This window comes from Dipodomys merriami, unplaced genomic scaffold (genome assembly GCF_024711535.1).
Source record: "Dipodomys merriami isolate MVZ:Mamm:240054 unplaced genomic scaffold, mDipMer1.0.p SCAF_1, whole genome shotgun sequence".
Lineage (NCBI taxonomy): Eukaryota > Metazoa > Chordata > Mammalia > Rodentia > Heteromyidae > Dipodomys > Dipodomys merriami.
The window spans coordinates 43,609,588-43,631,512 of NW_027202270.1; the positions used below are offsets into that span (position 1 = coordinate 43,609,588).

The window sequence follows — 21,925 nt, forward strand, 5'->3', positions numbered from 1 at the left end:
CCACAATAATGACAATTTGCCTCATAAGGGTTAGAATGTGTTTGTGACTTTAAGTATCACTATCTCACAATACTGTGAAATTTGTGAAATTTATGTAAACACTTAATCTCAACAAAAAATTATTTTAAAAAAAGACAAGTGGTGTTTTTGGAAGTCATGGGGTTTGAACTCGGCTTTGTATTTGTTAGCCTGGTGTTCTATCACTCGAGCCATGTATCTGGCTCTGCTTTTTGCTAGTTGTTTTGGAGATGAAGTGTAGTGAACTTTTCTGCGTAGGCTAGCCTCAAATCATGATTCACCAGATCTGTCTCTTGAGTAGCTAGGAATACAGGTGTGAGCCACCTGTGGTGGCCAAATTGTGTGTTAGTTTTCTATTGCTACTATTAACAAGTTGGAGATTTAAAATACACAGATTTTCTTATAGTTCCTTAGATCAGAAGCGCAACCCAAATCTCTTGGTTGAGGAATCAGGTTTCTATGTCCTTTCCAGCCTCTAAACTGCCCAGTTTCCTTTACTGTGTGATTCCTCTAAGTGCAAAGCCAGCACTACAGCATCTTCAAACTTCTTTGCCTCCCCCTCTTCCACAATATGAAGACTCCTGTGACTGCCCAAACCACCTGTAATCCCAGAAAATTACCCTCATCAGATTAGTGAACTAGCCAACCTCAACTCCCCTCACCCTTTCGCCTGGCACACCCACAGACATGGTGGGTGGGCAACATTCTGCCTACGGCAGCAGGAAATCTACACTGGCTCTTTCTTAGTCACATTAAATAATGCGCTGACACCTGAATTTTGATGATGGCTTTGGTAAAAACACTTTGTGTTAGGGGCACTGGGTTGACTCTCTCCCTTACTCCCTGCCTTTTAGCTACAATGAGTTTGCTTCACACCCCTCCAGCCACCCAGTTCTCTCTTGGCCCAGGACCTTTGCCAAGGCTCTTCTCTCTTTTGGGCCCTCTGTTTAAACCTTTCCCATACCTGCCAGGCCAAGCCAAGCCCTACCTCTTTCCACTTACTTCTTTACAAACAACTACAGTTAAAGACTATGTGATTCTTGCTCATTTTCCTTCTTCACCAGAAGGTCAGTGCCATGGGGCCAGGAATCACATCTGTTCTGTTCACTTGTGTTTTCTCATCACCCAGCTCCATGCCTGGCACTTCGAGAACACTCTCTGAGTAACAAATCAAGTATCTTACATAATTAAAAGAACATCCAGGTTTAGTAAGTTTAATGCAGCAGATTTAAAACTTTCCACTGATTCTCCAAGTAGGCCTCAAAGCAGTTTGCCCCAAACACCATGCAGGGGAAAACAAGGTGATGAAAGGATTCCAAAGGTAGAAATATGTGCCTCAGTGCAGACACTGGTGGCTCATGTTTGTAATCCTAGCTACTCAGGAGGCTGAGATCTAAGGATCGTGATTCGAAGCCAACCCAGGCGGAAGAGTCCTTCAGATTCTTATCGCCAATGAAATACTCAAAAAAAAGCCAGAAATGGTGCTGCGGCTCAAATGGTAGAGTCCTCACCTTGAGCACAAAGATGCTCAGGGACAACACCCAAGCCAAACTCAAGCCTCATCACCCCCCTCAGAAAAAGGTAGATGTAAGTAAAGCTAAAGCTTTTTCCTGTGACTCACCAGCTAAAACAAATACCAAGATGAGCCCATTAGCAAGGTCTTAAGAAAAACCTTAAGAAAGGTCAACTTGATTAGAGAAGATTAAATTTGATTCATATCTTATACCAGCAGCAGCATTAACACCCCTGATACATTTTCTTTTTGGGGGGTCCAGTCGTGGGGCCTGAACTCTGGGACTGGGCACTGTCCCTCAGCAATTCAGCTCAAGGAGAGCGCTTTACCACTTGAGTCACAGAGCCACTTCCAGTTTTCTAATGGTTAATTGGAGATAAGAATCTCAATGACTTTCCTGCCCAGGCTGGCTTTGAACCTCAATCCTCAGATCTCAGCCTCCTAAGTAGCTAGGATTACAGGCGTGAGCCACTGGTGCCTAGTGTTCTTATAGAGTTCTAGTTCTTATAGAGTCAAATTTGAAAAACACATTTCATTACAGCATTGAACAGAATCCCCAGAATGTCAAATTCCTTTATGATCTTGGTATGTAAAATCACCCAAGTAAAAATGGAGAGCGAAAAGGTAACAGACAAGATAACACACACACAGCTTTAAGTACGATGTGATTTCAAAACTCTGACAGACTCAGGAAGGGTGGGGGACTCCTGTCCTAGTATCTAATTTTATGATTTGAAAATATGAGACTGTTGCAGCTTGCTGCCATTCAGGGCAGTAGAGGGGCCTCCTGACACAAATCATGAAACATAATGGGCCAATAGCAAATGTTGGTAAAACTGGCAGTGAGAACAAGCAACTACTCACTGGTAACACTTGAAGCAATAACACTAAGAGGCTACCGTACAGATAGCCATTGCTCCTATGGGAAGGGTCCCACTATCTGTGTGTCCTTCAAGATGATACTGTGTCTACTATGATCATTGCTACAATTGCTCCACATGAGGAGACTGAGAAGACTGAATGAAACTGAGAGCTCACTTCTCTTAATTTAAGAGACTGACTATCTCTGGGGCTTTCCAAATCTAATTCAGTTCTGACTTTCTAATCAGATTCAATTAGGAACCAGAATGGACAACAGGAGGAAAGAAAGAGACAAGGCTGACATGCAAGTCATTCAGTGTCTGACAGATTTAGCCTCAGGTTCCCTGGCTGCTCCTCTTCCATCCCATCTTAGACCCTTCCCAGTCTCTTCCGGGAGCTAGAAATATCCACTCCCTGATGGCTCTCAAAGCTTCTCTTCAGACCCAGGCTTCTTCTCCCCTCAACTCCATATACATAGACACCCTCAACTCCATATACATAGACACCAACAGTCTACACTCCAGTTAGCATTCTACATCTACTATGTGCTAAACAGAATCAACTTTTCCCCATGGGTGTGTGAGTGAGGAAAGTTTCTATCAAAGTAGTTTGCTTCCTTTCTGTTCATCTTGAGAGAATTGTTTTTCTGAAGGGTTTCTGCTTTGGCTAGGTAGCTTGGCCCTTGTTAATTACATTTTTAATTACATTTTAGCTACATATATCCTTTGAACACTTTAAGACATCCTGTTAGAAGCTCCTTGGATTTTAGTTACATCCTATTAATTAAGACACATCCTTTTGCAGATTGTGAATCTGAGCTCAGCAATGTGAGCAGAGGGGTTAGGGATAAAAAGGGAGCAGCCTGCTTGCTCTGTATGCTTGCTTGCCAGATTTTTGGCTGATGGCTTGCTTGCCAGATTTTTGGCTGATGGTGCACCCGTCTGCAAAAGTAAACATTACCTTGCTGAGCTCCTTGAGTTGGTGTCCTTATTCCTATGTGATCCCCCACAACATTCCATGCTATTTCTAACAGGTGGGCCCCTATAAAGTTTCCCTATGGTGTCAAATGCACAGATATACACAGGTACTCAAGCCAGAGGCCCCGGAGTCACACCCTGCAATATTCATTTTCCCTCCCAACCCACATCCCTTGTGTCAATATATTTCATGGGCTCCTTCTGTGCATTTGACTCTGAATCTGACCACTTCACACCTCAGTGGCTCCTTTGCTGTGACAGGGTCTGAGCCACTATCAGATGTCCATTCTAACTGATTTGAGTCCACACCTGTTCCCCCTCCCCCAGCACATCCTCCACAGTGCTAACACTCTTCTTCTTACACCTAAGTCACTTCCCATCACTGATCTCTCACAGACCTATGTGGCTTTCCACGGCCACCAAAGTGAGGTCCCTGGTAGATGGCTCTTATCTGTGTGCTCTTCCACCACAAGGACCTTCGTTCTGTTCTTTTGAACCCACTACCCTCATTATCCACTTCAGCGCCTTTTCAAGTCTTTCCCCTAGCTCAGAACACTCCTGCTGTGGATATAGATGGGTTGCTTTCTTCATTATTCTCAGGTCAAACTCAACCAATTTCTCAGAGAGGCTCTCTCTTGACAATCCTAGCTAAAAGGTCTCTCCAAATTCCTCCTTGTGCTCAGCCTATAGGATAATCTCCCTAACCCTCATCAGTATTTGAAATAGTACCATTCAACCATTGCTTTTCCTCTACTTGTATACACCATTAGCTTCGTGGCTGTTGGGACGCTTGTCCCCTGATAAAGGTCCCTAAATGGCACTTAGTACATTCTTAGTATTCAATAAATAGGATCCATACAATCCTAAGTAGATACTACTCATGCACCCGGATTTTTTTCTGGGCAAGGGAAGCAGTAAACTTGAGTTATATACAAACTACTTACATAAATAGGATGATCATTAACTATACAAAGTCCTTGCATGTAATACTTTTATTCAAATAAATTTCAGTAGTGGGAGGGTTAGGTACCTCCATCTTTAAGATGCAGAACTTCAGCCGGGTGCTGGTGGCTTACACCTGAGATCTGAGGATCACAGTTCAAAGGCAGCCCAGGTAGGAAAGGCTGTGAGACTCTTATCTCCAATTAACCACCAGATAACTGGAAGTGGCACTGTCTCAAAATATGGTAGAGTGCTACCCTTCAGCAAAAGAGCTCAGAAACAATGCCCAGGCCCCAAGGTTAAGCCCCATGACCAATAAAAAATTTTTTTAGACGATGCATAACTTTAGGATCAGACATTTCCTTGAAATCTCCTTGAAATGGATAGTGTGTTCCCTGACCACTTCCTCCCCACCCCCCGCCCACAGCCGGTTCAAGCCAATATAACTTAGAGCCATCCTTCCACCCTGATATCAGGCCAAGCTGCCCCGTCACACTGTTTCCTGACATCCCCCGCTACCTGGGGCAGCTGTATCCCCACCACTCCCCAAGCTCTAGGCTTTACCTACCAAGCTGTCTGCAAGATTTTGCTCAAGTTCTACCCTCTCTAAAGTGAATTTCCTTGGCCAGGATCTCTCCCACCCTCACCTAACCAGGCTACATACTCCCTGAGGCAGAAATCTTAGCCTAATTTTTGTAACCTCAAGGGCATTTAGCCAAGAAAAATCAAACTTGTCTTTAACTTTCCTAACTGGCTGATCCAGTTGGGCAAGTGTGAGCTACAACTCACAGTGGAACAGATCTATTCACCTTCTAGCATGGAGTTTTCGTGTTTACACAGAAAGTTGATTACAAGGCTGAGGCTGTCTATAAACTACAAAGTCATATTTTGAACACTACTTTTCCAGAAATCACCAAGAAAAACATACCCTACCTGCAAATTAGTTTAAAAAAGCATTCTGCACGAGTGCGCGCTTGTGTTGGGGTGTGTGTGCATGCATGTGCATGTGCAGACACTGGGGTTTGAATTCAGAGCCAAGCTCAAGCTAGGCTGTTTTGTTTTGTTTTGGCTAGCCCTGGGGCTTGAGCTCTGGGCCTGGGCACTGTCCATGAGCCTCTTTGTGCTCAAGGATAGTGTTCTACTACTTGAGTCATAGCACAGCTTTTTCTGAGTAGTTTATTGAAGGTAAGTCTCACACACTCTTCTCTGGGCTAGCTTCGAACTACGATCCTCAGGTCTCAGCTTCCTGAGTAGCTAAGATTACAGGTATGAGCCATGGGTGCCCAGCTTAAGCTAGGCTTTTTACCCTCAAGGATGGCACTCTTACACTTGGATCCACTTCTCAACTTTGGCTTTTTGCTCATTAACCAGAGATAGGTGTCTCAAGGATTTTTTTACATAGGTTGGCTTCAAATAGCTAGAATTACAGGTGTGAACCATCAGTACTCAAATAAAAAGGAAAATTATTATTCTTAATTCATTGGTAGCTATCATCTCCCATGCTCTTACCATGGGAAAAGCATCTGCTATGTGTTCATTCAGTAGACACTATGACTACATCCATTTCATAAATGTGGACCCTAATTCTAAGAGGAGAAACAATTTGCCCAGGGCCACAAGGCTTCATGGTGACAATAGGAAGCTTTGAGCACTCCCTGGCTCTCTGATCTTGCTCTGAACCACTAGACCCCCCAGTCAGCTTTCTGCTTGGTTTGATAGTATCACTCAAGCACTTTGATTAGCCACTTTTTAGAAAGTCTTTCTTTATAAGAGGTTGGTTATAATTAAAGACTATTAAGTACTTTATCATCTATTCCACAGGAGCCCTAAGAATTACTTGTCTTTAACTGAATCATAAGAGCAGTAATTTTGCCCTTGCCTTCCAAAAATTTCACAAGAACCACTACCCTCCTCCACATCACCTTGAAAGAGCAAGCTGGAACTAAACTTAGGCTCCACAGACTATGAAATCATGTGACGGTTGAGCCTGTGGGTTCTGGTTCTTACTGTGCATTTTCCTTCAGGTATGCCTGACTAAAAGCAATAAAACCTGTGTATAAAGAAACATACAAGGTAGAACCCGTTCTACCTGTAGCTTACATATCTTTCCTGTGTGCTAGAAGAAAAAAAAAAGGAAAATTGCAAACACTGAGTTGCAGTACTTAAAGGGAATGCCAACTCAAGTGTTTAGAGCAGGAAAATGGAGAAGAGGATGAGCGAGGAATTCTGGTTCTATCCCTGTGATGCATTTTCAGTGTGACTGAAAAGATCTCAACAGAAAAATACCATTAGCACCAACAATATATAAAAAAAAAAAATCACAGCAGCCACTGGCCACTATTTAAAACAGCCAAGAAATTCACTTCATTGCTGGTGCTGGTGACTCACAATTGTAATCCTCACTACTCAGAAGGCTAAAATCTGAGGTTCCTGGTTCAAAAGTCAACCAAGGAAGAAAAGTCCATGATATTTGTATTTTCAATAATCTAGAAAAATGCTGGATTAGACATGTAGCTAGATGTGATAGAGTACTGGCTGTGAGCAAAAAAGCTGACGGAAAGCATAAGGCCATGAGTTCAAGCCCCAGCTCCACCGTGCACGCACGCACGCACGCACACGCACACACACACACACACACACACACACACACACAAATTCCACATTTCATTAAAAAATAAAGCTTTTAGCTTAAAAGAGTTCCAGCTGATCAAGCAACTTATACTGGTAAGACACCAGTCCAAAGTATTAAAATAAAAACACTGCTGTCAAGTAAGAAAGGGGAAGTGGAAAAGTCCCAAGTTCTAATAATCTCAAGCAACCCTATCCTTTCAGTTTCACAAACTTAGCTGCCAAATCTTGTCAAATGTGGCATTTATCACTTTCTTTCTAAATTATCAGACACCTAACTTTTCAGTTGTAAGATTACATTTGCCTTCATGAGTCCACTCTCTAGTGAGTTTTCCTTCCAAGGGAGCAATTCTAGGAAGCAATTTATGTAGACTAGGAGCCTACACACCCATCCTCAACCTTCACACAGTGCTTGGCTAACGTAGTTGCCTAGTACATCTTTGTTGGGGAATAATGTTTATTTTTATAATTCATTTTCATTATTAATAATTTTGTATTCAAGCATGTGCTAACCAAGCAAGCTTTATTTGTTTTTGCCAATACTAGAGTTTGAACAGAAACTGAGTGCTGGTCAAAGCTAGCACTCTACTACTTGAGCTGCAGCGCCACATCTGGTTTTCTGGTGGTTTATTAGGTCTCATGGTCTTTCCTGCCCAGGCTGGCTCTGAACCATGATCCTCAGATCTCAGCCTCCTGAGCAGCTAGAATTACAGGCATGAGCCACCAGCGGCCCGCACCAAATAGGTTTTTATAAGCATCATATCAGTACTAACTCTAAAGTTCCTTAAAAGATGCTATCAAATAAATCATATCTCATTTGCAAAGGAAAAAATGACTTCAAATTTCATCATTTTGTAGTAAAAGTGTTTTGAATAAAAACCAGAAAGAGAAAAAGGTATCTTTAACAAACTTACAAGTGGTTGCCTGCCATATTCACTTCACTATTCCAGAAGCTTAAGAAATCCACAATTGCAGTGTTTTGAAAAGGGTATTAATATGATCACATAGCTTATTTTCTGAAAGAGATAACTAAAACAACCAGCTTGGTTGTGCCAGAGACAGCTAGCTCTTCTTAGTATTGCCTCTCTCTTTTTTCCACAGTAAAAGGTTTTACTTTTTGGTCATGGGGCTTGAACTCAGGGCCTGGGTGCTGCCCCTGAGCTTTTTTGTTCAAGGCTAGCACTCTATCACTTTGAGCCACAACTATACTTTTGGTTTTCTGGTGGTTAATTGGAGATAAGAGTTTCATTCTTTCCTGCCAAGGCTGGCTTCAAACCAAGATCCTCAGATCTCAGCCTCCTTAGTAGCTAGGATTATAGGCACAAGCCATTGGTTCCAGTTTAGTAAACAACTGTTTATGCTGGGTTTTAGGCCACTCTGTAAGAGGAGTTCTGGTCCCAGTATTCCTTTCTAGATGGACAGGCCACACATCTGGATCCTGCTGAATGAGCTAATGACAAGTATCACATCACCACTTGCAATAATCTTCCATAGAAGGTGGTGTGGCATGCATGTGCCTTTGGCTCTGCTCTTTGCTCCTGTTATCACAAGCCTACACTATAAATGCTGCCATCTTGGATAAGTAACAACAAATGAGTTATAGATACCTCAGAACAGCTATTCATACTTTTCTAGACTAGAAAGAGAAAATAAAGCCAACAAGCAAAACCAAAAGAGATATTGCAATAACAAATAATGTTAAGCTAAATTTGGAAATAAGATACTGTAAAAAAAAAAAAAAAAAGTCAACATAAATATTTACAAAAACCAGGCTGGGAAGGTGGCTCTGTGGTAAAGTGCTTGCCTTGCATACATGAAGCCCTGGGTTCGATTTCTCAGCACCACATAAGCAGAAAAGGCCAGAAGTGGCACTGTGGCTCAAGTGGTAGAGCACTATCCTTGAGCTGAAGAGCTGAGGGACAGTGCCCAGACCCAGAGTTCAGACCCCACGACTGGCAAAAACAAAAAACAAAAAAACAAACATTTATATCTTTTATTGTTCCATTCCTACACTTAGATAGATATTTAAAATATATTTAGGTACTAGTACGGTTTGGGAGCCTATTAAATCAGCTCAAGTGGTGGTACTGCACTGGCAGTGTGACACAGAGACTTCCTAGGACATTTGCCATTGAGGTACTGGGCTGTGGAGAAGCTATGTAGAAGGGATAAGAGGTCCTATGGAAAAAGGAGCCATTTCAGTGGGAGGGACCCTCAGGCAGTTTGGTGTAAAACTATTTACCAACTGGAATGGGATTATTTCAGTATTTTAGCCACTAGTACTGTTTCACTGCTATATCCTGGAATTTGTCTTCCTTGTTCCTATTGGGATAATACAAACACATTTTTTTTTTAATAGAAGCTACCCCCTCCTGGAAGCTCATTCTTTCTTCTTTGCCCCATAACAGACTAGCATGTCAAAACCATAATCAGCCAACCCCACTGGTAGAGTGGCCTGTGGTAGTATCAGATGGCTAAGACAGTTTGTGAACTGGATGAGAAGATAGCCACTTCTCCAGAATCAGCCCTGATCATTAAAACACTGGGCATTCTACTTCATGAGGAAGAAATTATCTAGGTGAAACAAGGGAGGTACAAAGTTCTCCACAGCAGCACTGCTTTTAATAGCTAAGGATTAGAAATTATCTAAACATTCAGGCTGCTTAAATAAATCATGATTCATCTTTAAAAGTAAATACCATGCAGACACAAGTCTAAAACATGCCAGGGAAGAGAGAAAAGAAAAAAGAAAAAAAAGGGAACAAGGTACAGAATATACCTGGCATGCTACAATAATATTGTTCCAATATTATACAGATATGTATTTGCTTCTAAATATATAAGCACTGTACAAGTCCACTTGTTGCTGCAACAAAATACCTGAAGCTGTGTCCTTATAAAGAAAAGGTTTATTTAGCTTATAATTTTAGAGGCTAGAAGTCCAAGATTGAGTGAGTGGCCTCAAAGGTTTAGGCTCTGATGAGACTCATGACTAATAGTACCACTATGAAGGGAGTACATCATGTACAAGAGATCACAGGATAAAATGGGAAAACAGACACTTAGGGTCTAGACTCTTTCCTCTTATAACAATCTACTGCCAAGGCACTAATTGGGGTTCCTTGAGAACTATTAATTCTTTCTGAAGGCACACCCCCATGATCTACTGACCTCCCACTAGGTCTTCTGTAAGTCCCACTGTCTCTCAGCACCAAGGCTTTAACACATGAACCTCTGGGAGGGTAAACCACATCTCAACTGCAGCAGGTGTGTGGAAAGAATTCGCAACAAACCTGTAAAACAATGCTTGCTTCCATGAAGAATAAGGCAACTACAGAACAAGCATAGACTATTACTTCCACCCCACAACTCTTGGTAGTTCTTACTTTTTTTTAATTAAAAAAATTTTATTGTAAAGATGATGTACAGAGGGGTTACAGTTACATGTCAGGTACTGAGTCCATTTCTTTTTTAACAGTGCCACCCCATCCCTCATTTTCTCCCAATTTTGTACCACATAACTGTACTATCTATTTAAAATGTAATTTAAAAACAGATCCCAGAGCCACTGAAGTCTTGCAAAGAAAATGACATAGAGTCATAGAGGTAAAAATCAGTGGCCAGAGGTCATGAGGCAAACCTATAATTGTACAAACAAGCTCACACATGCTCTCGACAGAGAAAGTTGCAGGCAGAAAAGTCAAAGCTGACTTTTTCCAGCATGCTCCACGGAGGTATGACACATCTACCAAAAATGCATGAGCACACACCTACTGGGAGCCAGGTACTACACCACCCTGGCAAGCTGGACAGGGCAATCAAGTGTCCACATAAGGCAGAGTAGAAAGATCTAAATAAAGAGAATGCCAACAGCTTAAAGAAGAGGCAAGAGTTCCAATGGCCCCACAGTCAAAGGAAGTGCAGAATAAAACACAATATTGACTATCCCCATTGGCAAAAATCTCACTTAGCTTTCGAAAAATACCAAACACAAACACCTCCTCCCCTCATGTCCTCCCTCCCTTAGGAAGGATGAGTCAGTCTAGCCTAGGAGAGTCTGAATATTTGGAGTGAAAGTATAATAAGTCCTGCTTATATAGCTGTAGGGTCCCAGTGCCTTAGTTTTGTACTCCAGGGACACTGCCAGACCAGACTATAGCAGCCACAACCTACAGAAAGAGCAGGATTTCCCGGACACAGGTGAGTCATCTCCTGAGGCAAGGTAGTTAACTTCTCCCCTATCTAAAGCAGTCCTGGTGAGGTGTGGCAGAGTGGAGAAGGGGTGGGAATCCTTGTACTGAAAGGTTCCAGAGCTGGGATGAAGCTCACTGGTAGTACTTTAAGGCCCTCAGTTCCATCCCCAGCCTCAGTGGGGGAGTAGAGGGCTCAGGGATAACAGAAAAAATACAAGGAACACAAAGCTGCTTCTGCATTTCTGGACAGAAGGCAAATCCAAGCCTAGCTTCTGAGGAATGCCAGTCATCTCCACAACTCTCTAGGATAGAGAGACAGACAGACAGGATTTGAACAGATCTACTTATCTGCTTCAGCAGATCTGATAACATTTTACAAAGACTGGACATCCGCTTACAAATGAGTGCAGGGCAGGGGATTATGGGAACAGCTCTGCTAGGGGCTGGCTGTGTGGTTATGACCAGTTATATGACTCATGATCTATAAAATGAAGGAGGTACTCTGCCTCTCTAGAACCTCCCCGACTTGTCTCCCAATTTTGGCAGGTGGTACATCATTTCAATGGCAAAATATTTACAAAAACATTATTGGGTAGTAGTACTAGAGTACTAGGCTATGTCTGCTCTACACACAAATCACCTGACTCACATCTTGGGTTTAGATTTCTCTTAAAGCACATTTTATGTGAGAAAGTGCCAGGCTCTACACTGAACTTCTAGGAAAAACATGTAAACCAACCCCAAGCCTCTGTCTTCAGAGGTCCCACAATTCAGAACTTTCAGAAGTCTTCTGTTCTGAGAGCTCTTGAATAATGTATTAGAAGTTTTACCATGAAAACCTGAATAAGAATAAAGCCAATTAAATTTAACAAGATCTGGGCAGTAGAAAAATTAGTGTATGAAGAATTGGTATGAGGTACAGAAAAGGAATATGTATATTCAGAGGTAGATTAACAAGACTCAAGAGAAGTCAAGTGGGGATAAGTCAGTGAAGAGGAAAGCATTTATTTATAAGACAAACCAATGATGGCCTTACCACATTGCACATAGTGTAAATGGTAATCTCTGAACAAACAGGCACTTCCTCTGGAACTTTGATCCCTGAGTACACCATTGTCAAAGGAAAGTCAGCTCTGCCTTCAGTATGGGACTAAAGTAGATCTCAGTTTCATTTTAAGACACCAAGAATAACAGCAAGATATCAAAAGACACTATTAAGGGCCTAAGATGAATTACTCTGATTTCTCAAGGGACAGTGGTGATGGGCCAGGTACACAACTGTTGAATTCAATTAGCAGTGGTCCCTTATCAAGATAGAAAAACAAATTTAAGTATGAGACTGAATTTCAACTTCTACCATAAACTTGTTAAACTTACTTCCACTGCCACTAGTCTATACGTAGTTCTAGTTACGTAACCAATACTTATGGTGGTCAGCATTTCTGAGCAATACAGCTGAAGAAGCATCAGGATGTCCACTACAACATGAGTATGTGTAAACACGACTGAACGCTACACTTAGAAGTGACAAGATACAAATTTTATGTTATCCATTATTTTACTATAAGTATTTTTTAGTACAAAGGTGAAAAGGATTACTCTAAAGAACTTGTCTGCCTAGTTCCTGTTCTCTAGATGCCTTTAATATATCTGAGTGATTCAATAACTCAATGATCACTAGAAATATTTATGGAATATTGATTTCTCTGGATCCAAATCAAAAGTGACAAGATGTTGGTCTTGTTCTTTGGACTCACAAAACAATAGCAGCCATATGTAGCAGGCAGATATGTATGGAATGCCTGACATGGGCCACCAGGACAGGTGCACATGTACATTCAAACATTTGTAAGCGACCTATGCTGACTCGCATAGTCCCAAGGAATTCTGAGACTCAGCTGATAAAGACATCATGGTCACTTGGTCCAATTTTTAGCAAAGGAAAGAAAAAGCAACAGTGGAAATGTATATGATATGCATATATATATATATATATATATATATATATATAAACATATTCATTCTATTGTAGGCCACTATGTGGCAGACATTTAAAAACTGAAAGAAGGGCTGGGAGTGTGACTTAGTAGTAGAGTGCTTGCCTAGTATGCATGAAGCCCTGGGTTCGACTCCTCAGTACCATATAAATAGAAAAGGCCAGGCTTCACTACTAATTGGCTGTCCTTGAAATTGCTAGGTCTGTTTTCCTTGTACAGAAATGAGATTGGACTGGTCAGTGCTTCTCAATTTCCTGACAACACTCAAAGACAGAAGACAACTGAACACATATGAGAGAGGCTTAGCACAAAGTAACCACCAAAAGCTCAAAATATCTTTAAAGTCTTAAGTTTCATGTAAAATAGTACACATGTTTCATCTTGCATTATGAAGATGTTAAATTTCTTTTGCATGTGTATGGGTTTTTAAAAAAACAAAATTGGGGGGGGGTATACATGCGCCTAATCTCCATTCCCTAGATACCTTGAACTCAGGACCTCTAGCTCTAGCTTGGCTGTTTCGTTCATGCTGGCACTGTCACTTGTGAGCCATATCTCCAGCTCCAGTTTTGTTTTGTTTTTGTCAGTCATGACCTCAGAGACTGAGCACTGTGCTCTACCACTCTGAGCCACAGCTCTACTTCCAGTTTCTGGTACTTAATTGGAGATGAGAGTCTCATGACCTTTCCTGCCTGGGCTGGCTTTGAACTGTGATCCTCAGATCTCAGGCCCCTGAGTAACTGAGATTATAGGCATAAGCTATTGGTGCTCAGTGTTATTTTTATTATTTTTTGGGGGGTCCAGTCATGGGGCCTGAACTCTGGGCCTGTGCACTGTCTCTCAGCTCTTCAGCTCAAGGCTAGCCCTCTACCACTTGAACCACAGCACTACTTCTGGCTTTTTTCTTTTTGCTTATGTGGTGCTGAGGAATCGAACCCAGGGCCTCAAGCATGCAAGGCAAATGCTCTACCACTGAGCCACCTTCCCAGCCCTAGTCCTATTTTTAAACAAAATAAACCATCATATTTCCTGGGGAAGATGCAGCATACTGAATTGTGGAACACCTACCTGGGGGAATGAATTCCAATATCCTGATTAGTCATAGTGTTGTGTAACTCCAAAGAGGCTCTGTTCCTTTCAGATTCGATTTACCTCAAGGTCCATACTACTTATCTTGAACAAAGAGATTGAAAACTGACAGTAGTTTAGAATCAAAGGGCTAAACTGTCCTCATTTTCCACCCCTCCCCCCCAGACAACTCAAGGCCATAGGTTATTCTTATTCAGTTAGTGTGGTGGGTATTAGCTAAGCTGACTATAGCCAGCAGGAGCAGGAAGGCTTGATTTTCTTGCCTGTGAGTTCCTGCCACCCACTTCCACCCTAGTGTCCACTTAGCCTGCAGGAGACATGGAGACCATACCAGCTGAGTTGTATTAAATTCTGGAGCAGCAGCCAGCCTGTGCTGGAAAGTTCTCTCCACACCTCAAATGAGACTTAAAAGAATTCAGCTCAATGCTGAGCCTGAGTGTTTCATGTCTGTATTTCTAGCAACCCAAGAGTTTGTGATCTGAAGAATGTGGTTCAAAACCAGCCATGCAGGAAAACCTAGGGAACTCTTATCACCCAAAAAAAGCCACAGGTGGAGGTGTGGCTCAAGTGGTAGAATATCAGCCTTGAATAAAAAAAGCTAAGAAAGCCTGTAATCCTAGCTACTCAGGAGGCTGAGATCTGAGGATCATGGTTCAAAGCCAGCCCAGGCATGAAAATATATGAGACTCTTATCTGCAATAAACCTCAAAAAAAAAAAAGCTGTAGCTCTCAGTAGCCCAAATACAGGAAAAAAACAGTGGGGATTGGGAATGGTTTTTAACACATGCCCATTTTACCCATTTTCTCCTCCTTCTTCCCAATCTCCACTCAGGAGGCTGAGATCTGAGGGGCATGGTTCAAAGCCAGCCCAGGTAGGAAAGTCCATGAGACATCTATATCCAATCAACTATCAAAAAGACAGAAGTGGAGCTGTAGCTTCAAGTGATAAAGCACTTGCCTTGAGCAAAGGAAGCTCTAGGACAGCACCCAGGCCCTGAGTTCAAGCCCCCAAACCAGCACCAAAAACAGTAGCAGCAGCAGCAGCAACACCAACAAAAATAAAAAAACCCTCAATCCCATTCTCTCTCTGGGTCTTTCCCTTTCAAAGCAAAACTCCAAGAGTCCCTGATCTGTCCAATTGCTGCTCTCCTCTTCTCTCACAAACCAATCAGCCACTGTCCCCATTCCTCCTCCACAAGGTCTCTTGGACAGTCCAAGGTCCTCCTCCTCACTAACCAGGGATTCCTTCTCAGTAACCATCCTCATCAGGTCTTACAGGACAATGACTTCACAATTTCCACCTACACTATTGGCTATTCGTCTCAGCCTCGGTGCCTGGGTCCCCTCATCTCCTGACCCCACATGAAGAAAGAGTGCCCACCTTACCCTCTATCCCTGGGTCCTTGTCCCGTTCATTGATCCTATATGCAGCCTAGTAGCCTCCAGCTGTTCTTCAGTCCTTTCCAGGTGAACTCCAGACTTATTCAACTGCTCATGGGTGTAGATGGTTTAAACCTAACAGGATGAAAACCAAACTTCTGCTTGTCACCAAATCATTCCCTCTCACAATTTTCCCCACACCATAGGGCAGAACTTCATCCTTCCAATATGCTCAAACCAAAAGCCTTGAACACATTCTTTCCTACTTCATATCTAGTCCACAGGATATCCTGCCGGCACTACTTCAAACTATGTCCAGAATCCAACCACTAGCTATATCTGGCTACCACCTAATCCAACCCACTATCGCTACTAATTACTATAACAGAAGCCTTTAAAAAAAAAAAAAAAAAAAAAAAGGTCTGGCTACACAGTCCAGGTTGGCCTCAACCTCTCTCTCTCTCAGTCCTCCTGCCCCAGCCTCCCAAGTGCTGGGATTACAGGTGTGCATCACCATGTCAGGCAGCATCACTATAGAATCCTTGCTCCCAGTCTATTGTCAGTGTAGCAGCCAGAGAAATCCAGTTAAAATCAAATTGAGACTCTGGATATAGCTTGCCTGAAGATATAGAGTGCTTGGCTAGCATAGTTAAGGACAAGGTCCTGGGTTTGATCTTCAGCATTTAAAAAATAAAACAAAATAAACGACAACAACAACAACAAAAACACCATTTCTGGGAGAAGGTTGTCGCTGCATGGAGTGCGCACTTGCCTATTATATATCCCAAGGCCCTGAGTTTGGCATCTAGCACTACAGAAAATCAAAGCCAAATTCAGAATATACCACACTCTTTTCAGAACCCTCCAGTGACTTTCCATCTCATTAGGAGTAAAATGACCTATATAGCCACACACAATTTTGCCTCCAAGGAGACTACCTGGCCTCCTGGATTTTCCTGACTAGACAGCATTCTTGCTTTTGCTTCGAGGCCTTTGCACTAGTTGTCCACTCTGCCAGCAACGTTCTTTCTTGCAGCTTCACCTTCTCAATGAAGCCTACCCTGACCAGCAATTCCCCATCCCTTCCTTTTTCCACTTTACCCTCATTCACTGCCCACTAAAACACCTGATTACTGTCTGTTTCCCTTAGAACATAAACAGGGCTGTTTATTTCATTTGCTGTTGCACCTCCAGCACTAGGGCCAACACCCTGGATACTCAGTGAGTGCCAGGTGAATACACACCTTCTATAGGAAAATAAAATAAATCAAGATGCTCACTAAAATTTCTCTGGCAGGCCCAGAGCTTGTTCTCTTATAAGTCTTCAAGTGCCATTTAGGCTGAAATAGAAAACAAATACAAATCAAAGAATTAACTAAGCTTTATCCTAAGGCTTTGAAAAATCTTTGCAGACACTTGAGCAGCTAAGCTCCAGGAAGGAGATCACTGTCCCTCAGACCTTAGTTCCTGTGACCTTTGAGTAAGTTCTTGGGTCTTCAAAGCTGCCTTACACTTTACTCCCTTTCTCAGTCAACCCCAGAGTAGCCCCAGGACTTTACTGAATACAATGAAAGCATTAGAAACCACTATTCTTTCTAAGATGGGTGTGGTAGCTAGGGTCTAGACCAGCATTTGGGGCAAAAAGTGAAACCCTCCAAGTATGCATTAGAGGAAATTAAAATAAATAAAAGGAGCTGGAGGCATTCCTCAGAGGTAGAGCTCTAACCTAGTAAGCCTGAGGCCCTGAGTTCAAAGCCCCAGTATCACCCACTCTAACCCCCACAAAAGAGAAAGTTCCTTTCATTCCAAACTAGCTTATCTGAAAAGGATATCTGAAATGGCCTTCCAGTACCCTAGGCATTAAGATACTTACTGGACTCCTAAAGTTTCCTCCTTTGGGATCCTCCACTGTGGCAGGCCTTTTGCTTAGCCTTCCTTAGGTCTCTGTCCTTGAGCCTCTAGAAGACTCAAACCCATTTCTGCATGTCTCTCCATATATATATATATAATCTCCCTGATTCTTACAGTTAGTTACAATTAGTTAAATGTCCTCAAAGGCCTGTGTTAGTGTTACTGGGAGGTGGCCAACTTTGAAAAGATGAGGCCTAGGGGAAGTAAGTTAGGCCACTGGGTCTGTGCCCTAGAAGGGAAGACTGGACCTCAGCTCCTTCCTCCCTCTCTCAGCCTCTCTCCTTCCCTCATTCCCAGTCTCCCTTTAGCTCTCTCCTCTTCTTTCTCCCCCTCTCTCCTTCCCTACTCCTTCTCCTTCTTAGACACCAAGTGAGCGTCCTACCATGATTTTCTGCCTTGTTCCTACCATGTTACTCTAACAAAAATAATAAAGCCAGTCTACTAGAACCTTTGAAACCAAGAGCCAATAGGTGATTTTGAAGTTGACTTTCTCAGGTGCTATGTCACAGCAACAGAAAGCTGACTAACACACTGACCTAAAAGCCAGCTCCCAGCCCAACTTTTTCCAAGTATTGTCTTAAGTTGATACCTAGGCCATGAGTGGCCTATAATAGTTTCTTAGAACTATGTCTCTGCATGTGTCTGAGCCTCTTTGAGCTCTCCTTTGTTTGAAAAGTCAAATTTGCCTTATGTCACCACAAAGCTGGGCTCATTAATTCCCAGCCACAGATTCCCTATACCTTACCTTCTCTTCAAGTATTCCATATAGCCTTTTCCTATCTATCTCCAGTCTCCCTGGAGCCTTGGAAAATTCTAAACATTTCCACCCTAGCTCTTGTTATTATCAATAACTTTGTTCTAAAGAATCAAGCATGTATAGCCAAATAAGCCACCATCTGACAGATGCAGAAGGAACCAGCTGTGGAAAGACTTCTCCTCAGCAAAGAGGGAGAACAGAAGAGGCCCGCACCCCACCCCACGAACTGCCAACAGCCCTCCCACCCAGGACAGGTGAAATAGTGGCAGGGATCCCTTAGTTAATTTTATGTCAAGCTGCTTTTACAGGACCACAACAATGTCAGCATGTTCTAAAGAGAAGGGCCTTATTTCACAAGCACCAAATGAGTATCATCTCAGGACAATTTGGTGTCTTTCTACCCTCTGAGTCTAAAATGTTCACCACATTTGCAGGACACCCTGGCACACCAACAATCAAAATAGCCTCAGTTCAAAAGAAGCCTCAGTAGCCTTGATATCGCCAAACAGAACAGACTTTTTGTAAACAGGCATTACCCAGTGCTTCCCCCTAAGTCTTATCACTGACCTGCAAAACTCTTTCCAAAGTATCCCAAGGCTTATTTTTGTTTTTGTTCTTTAAAAATCTATTTTCTCTAAAGAAATAGGCTGACATGTTTCTTTCACAAAAAAGAAAAGCAAAGAAAAGAAGAGAAGAGAAAAGAAAAAAGGCAAGCTTCATATAACATGAAAATAGAGCTAGCTGGTGGGCAATACTCAAGACTCCCGTCACTGGGTTTGGCTTCTAACTACTAGTTTTGAATGGTACTTTCATCCCCCCAGAACTCAGTACTCTTCCTCATCCTTTAATTGGTTTCAAAGACTTGCTGGTTTATTTTTTAAAATAGTTTCTGTGCCAATTTGGATTCGATGAAGCATCAGTGATACCAAACACTGGAATCCAGCACAAGGGTGAGACAGGGTCGGCTCCCTGGAACACCAACGAAAGGTGTTACACAAGCATACCAACCGCAGGACCAGGATGCTGGTTTGCAATCGTCCTGCCTTGTTTATCTAAACAGAAAAGCCAGACAGCAGCAGATGAGACAGTGGTCATTCCACCCTGTTATTTGACAGGGACTGAGTCTGGTGAAGGGTCCAGCTGCCTGCCCAACTTCTGGACTAATTCACAATTAGCCTCATAATTTAGTTCTGAGGGATCATGGTTTGCTATTCTAAATGCCAGTTTAGCAAACAAATCTGGGAAGAAAACAACTTCCAAGGATACTCTGACCAAGTATCTTTCCAACTTTAGGCAGCTGCATTGTCAATAATCAGACACTTCCATACAAATTCTTTCCTGCTATACATTAGCTTCAAAATACTAACAAAAATAAATCATCAACCTGGTCCAAGTAGAGTATAAATGATCTAGCAAGGAGGGAATGTGGGGGTACTTTTGGAGTCAAACCTCTGAGAAGGGCCAGGTATATATGGTTCACACCTGTCATCCTAGCTATTCAAGAGGCAGAGAGCTAAGGATTGTAGTTTGAAGCCAGACTGGGAAGAAATGTCCTTGAGACTTTTATCTGCAATTAACCAGCAAATAGCCAGACATGGAAGTGTGGTGGCTCAAGAGGGAGAAAAAGCCAAATCAAGTCCCTCAATTCAAGTCCCAGTAGCCCAAGGGTGTGCGTGCACGCACATACACACATACACACACAGAGTCTGAGAATTCCTGAACAGTTGGTAGTCCTTACCAATGAACTTATCCTAGAACTGCCCAAGCAGGCTCCAAGGTGTTCTCTCAGAAACCTCATCTTGCTTGTATACCCACCACTGAACACTGAAACCTTTCATGCTTGGCAGCTATAAGGCACATTTCTGAGGTGAGCTTCCTGCACATGCTAACTGGTGAATGAAAGAGGGAAGAAATGGAAAATGTGAACTTAAATATTATTAAAAGAAGAAAGCATGCACATTGAGCAGGCCAGGCAGGTCGGATTTCAGAGCAACTCTGGCCAGCACATCATGGCCACTCTGCCTCTTACATCTTTGCCTTCTCTGTCTATTAACAAGCACCAAGGGCTTCCTTTGGGCCAGAATGAGTCTCTGGCATGGTTATCCTTACTTTACAGCAGGAGAAAGGGAAGCACAAAGCAGTTAGAACTCCTTTGTAATGTCATAGCTAGCAAAGGGTCGAAGGGGATTTGACTCCAGCTGCCTCTAGGCTCAGTCCTTGTCCACGACATCACGGCTGCCTTCTGTACAAACAAGGAAAGTCCCTCTTTTTTTTTTTTTTTTTTTTTTTTTATTTAAATGCTTAAACTTGAGTGTTATCCTTTAGCTTTTTTACTCAAGGCTGGCACTTGACCCACAGCTTTACTTCCAGCTTTTTCGGTTGTTAATTGGAAATAAAAAAATTTCACTGGGCTTTTCTGCCTGGGCTGGCTTTGAACTGTGATCTGCAGATCTTAGCTTCCTAAATAGCTAGGCATGAGCCACCAGTACGAGGTGGGAAAGCCCTTCTACTGCAAACTCAGAGAACTGTAGGAACAGATTCTTGGATCACACTTAAGGAAATTGAAAAATAGATCTGGCCCTAAGAGCTCCTCACTCTGAAGGATTCAGTCTTTCCCATCCACCCCAAAGGCTGTGGAGTATTGAAGCAACCCCCAGATGCCCACTCTGTGGCTCTCTGTACCCTACCAGGGACTAAGGAGCCCCTTGCCATTCCACCTAAGTGAGTTAAATACACTCAAGATTCCTTTACTCTCCTTGAATACCTAAACCTTCCAGTATGAATCTGCAAGTGCTCACACATGCTTATTTCCATTTGACCCCATAGCCAAAAAGTTGCTTTAAGGAGCTCTATTCCCCACACTCCTTCTTCTCTAGCTAGACTCATTATACAACCAACCCAGCAAATCCTGAGCACCCCAATGTAGGACAGGGCAGCTTGTATTTCTGGGATTAGCTTCAAAAGTCTGCCTTTAGTAAGGGCAAAACCCAACTGTCATTTAAAATCACCATGAAGAATCCCTTTGCTGGGAGGGACCTAGGTCCTTAAACTCAAAACCAAAAGTGAGCTTCTACATCTCTTTCCATCACAGCCATAGTTTCTTTCTCCAGAGACAACAGACACCTAGGCCTGAGAGGGGAAGGGCAAAGAGTTAAATAAAGGGATGGTTCCCTCTCCTCCCATCCTGTCCCCTCAGCAGGGATCGCTGATTTCACAAGTTAAATTGAGTGCATGATATGACTCTGCTATATCTATCTGCAAGGCACATGGCAGGTGCTATCAAGCAAAGATGAGCCTAAGACCCTGCCCCCTCCCCCCAGAACCTATTATCCTGTTGGGAAGAGATTAGATCACCCTAGAAGATGATGGACAACAGGTGAACTTCAGAGCTGTCAGGCACGTGTGCTGCTGACATTGAAGGGGAGAGGAATTGCAAGGTAAGATGGGTCCCTGAGATCTGATTATATTTTTCCTTGAGATAACAGGCTGCACTGATGGTGTTGCAGGCACACCTGGCCCTGTCATCCAAGCAGATGACAGCATTTCTGCTTTGTGTCCACTGTCCCCACTGAAAATGCTGAAAAATTCATTAGCCCAGGCCTTCACAGCATCACAGCTCCAGCACCTTTGGTTACAAATATGTAAACCCTTAGTATGCT

The 21,925-nt window shown here is 42.7% G+C and overlaps 1 protein-coding gene across 3 annotated transcripts in view; it reads right to left on the minus strand.

The window, feature by feature from the left end:
- Itga6 (integrin subunit alpha 6) overlaps window positions 1-21,925 on the minus strand; it is a 90,498-nt gene that overhangs the window by 64,405 nt on the left and 4,168 nt on the right. Inside the window, exon 1 of one of the 3 annotated variants that reach the window (XM_070020874.1) lies at window positions 14,198-14,247. The exons of the other annotated variants lie outside the window; for them this stretch is intronic. Coding sequence (XP_069876975.1) covers window positions 14,198-14,232 — 35 coding nt within the window. The 5' untranslated portion in view covers window positions 14,233-14,247. Of the gene's footprint in view, window positions 1-14,197; window positions 14,248-21,925 lie in introns of those variants that run through there. 3 annotated transcript variants of the gene reach the window in all.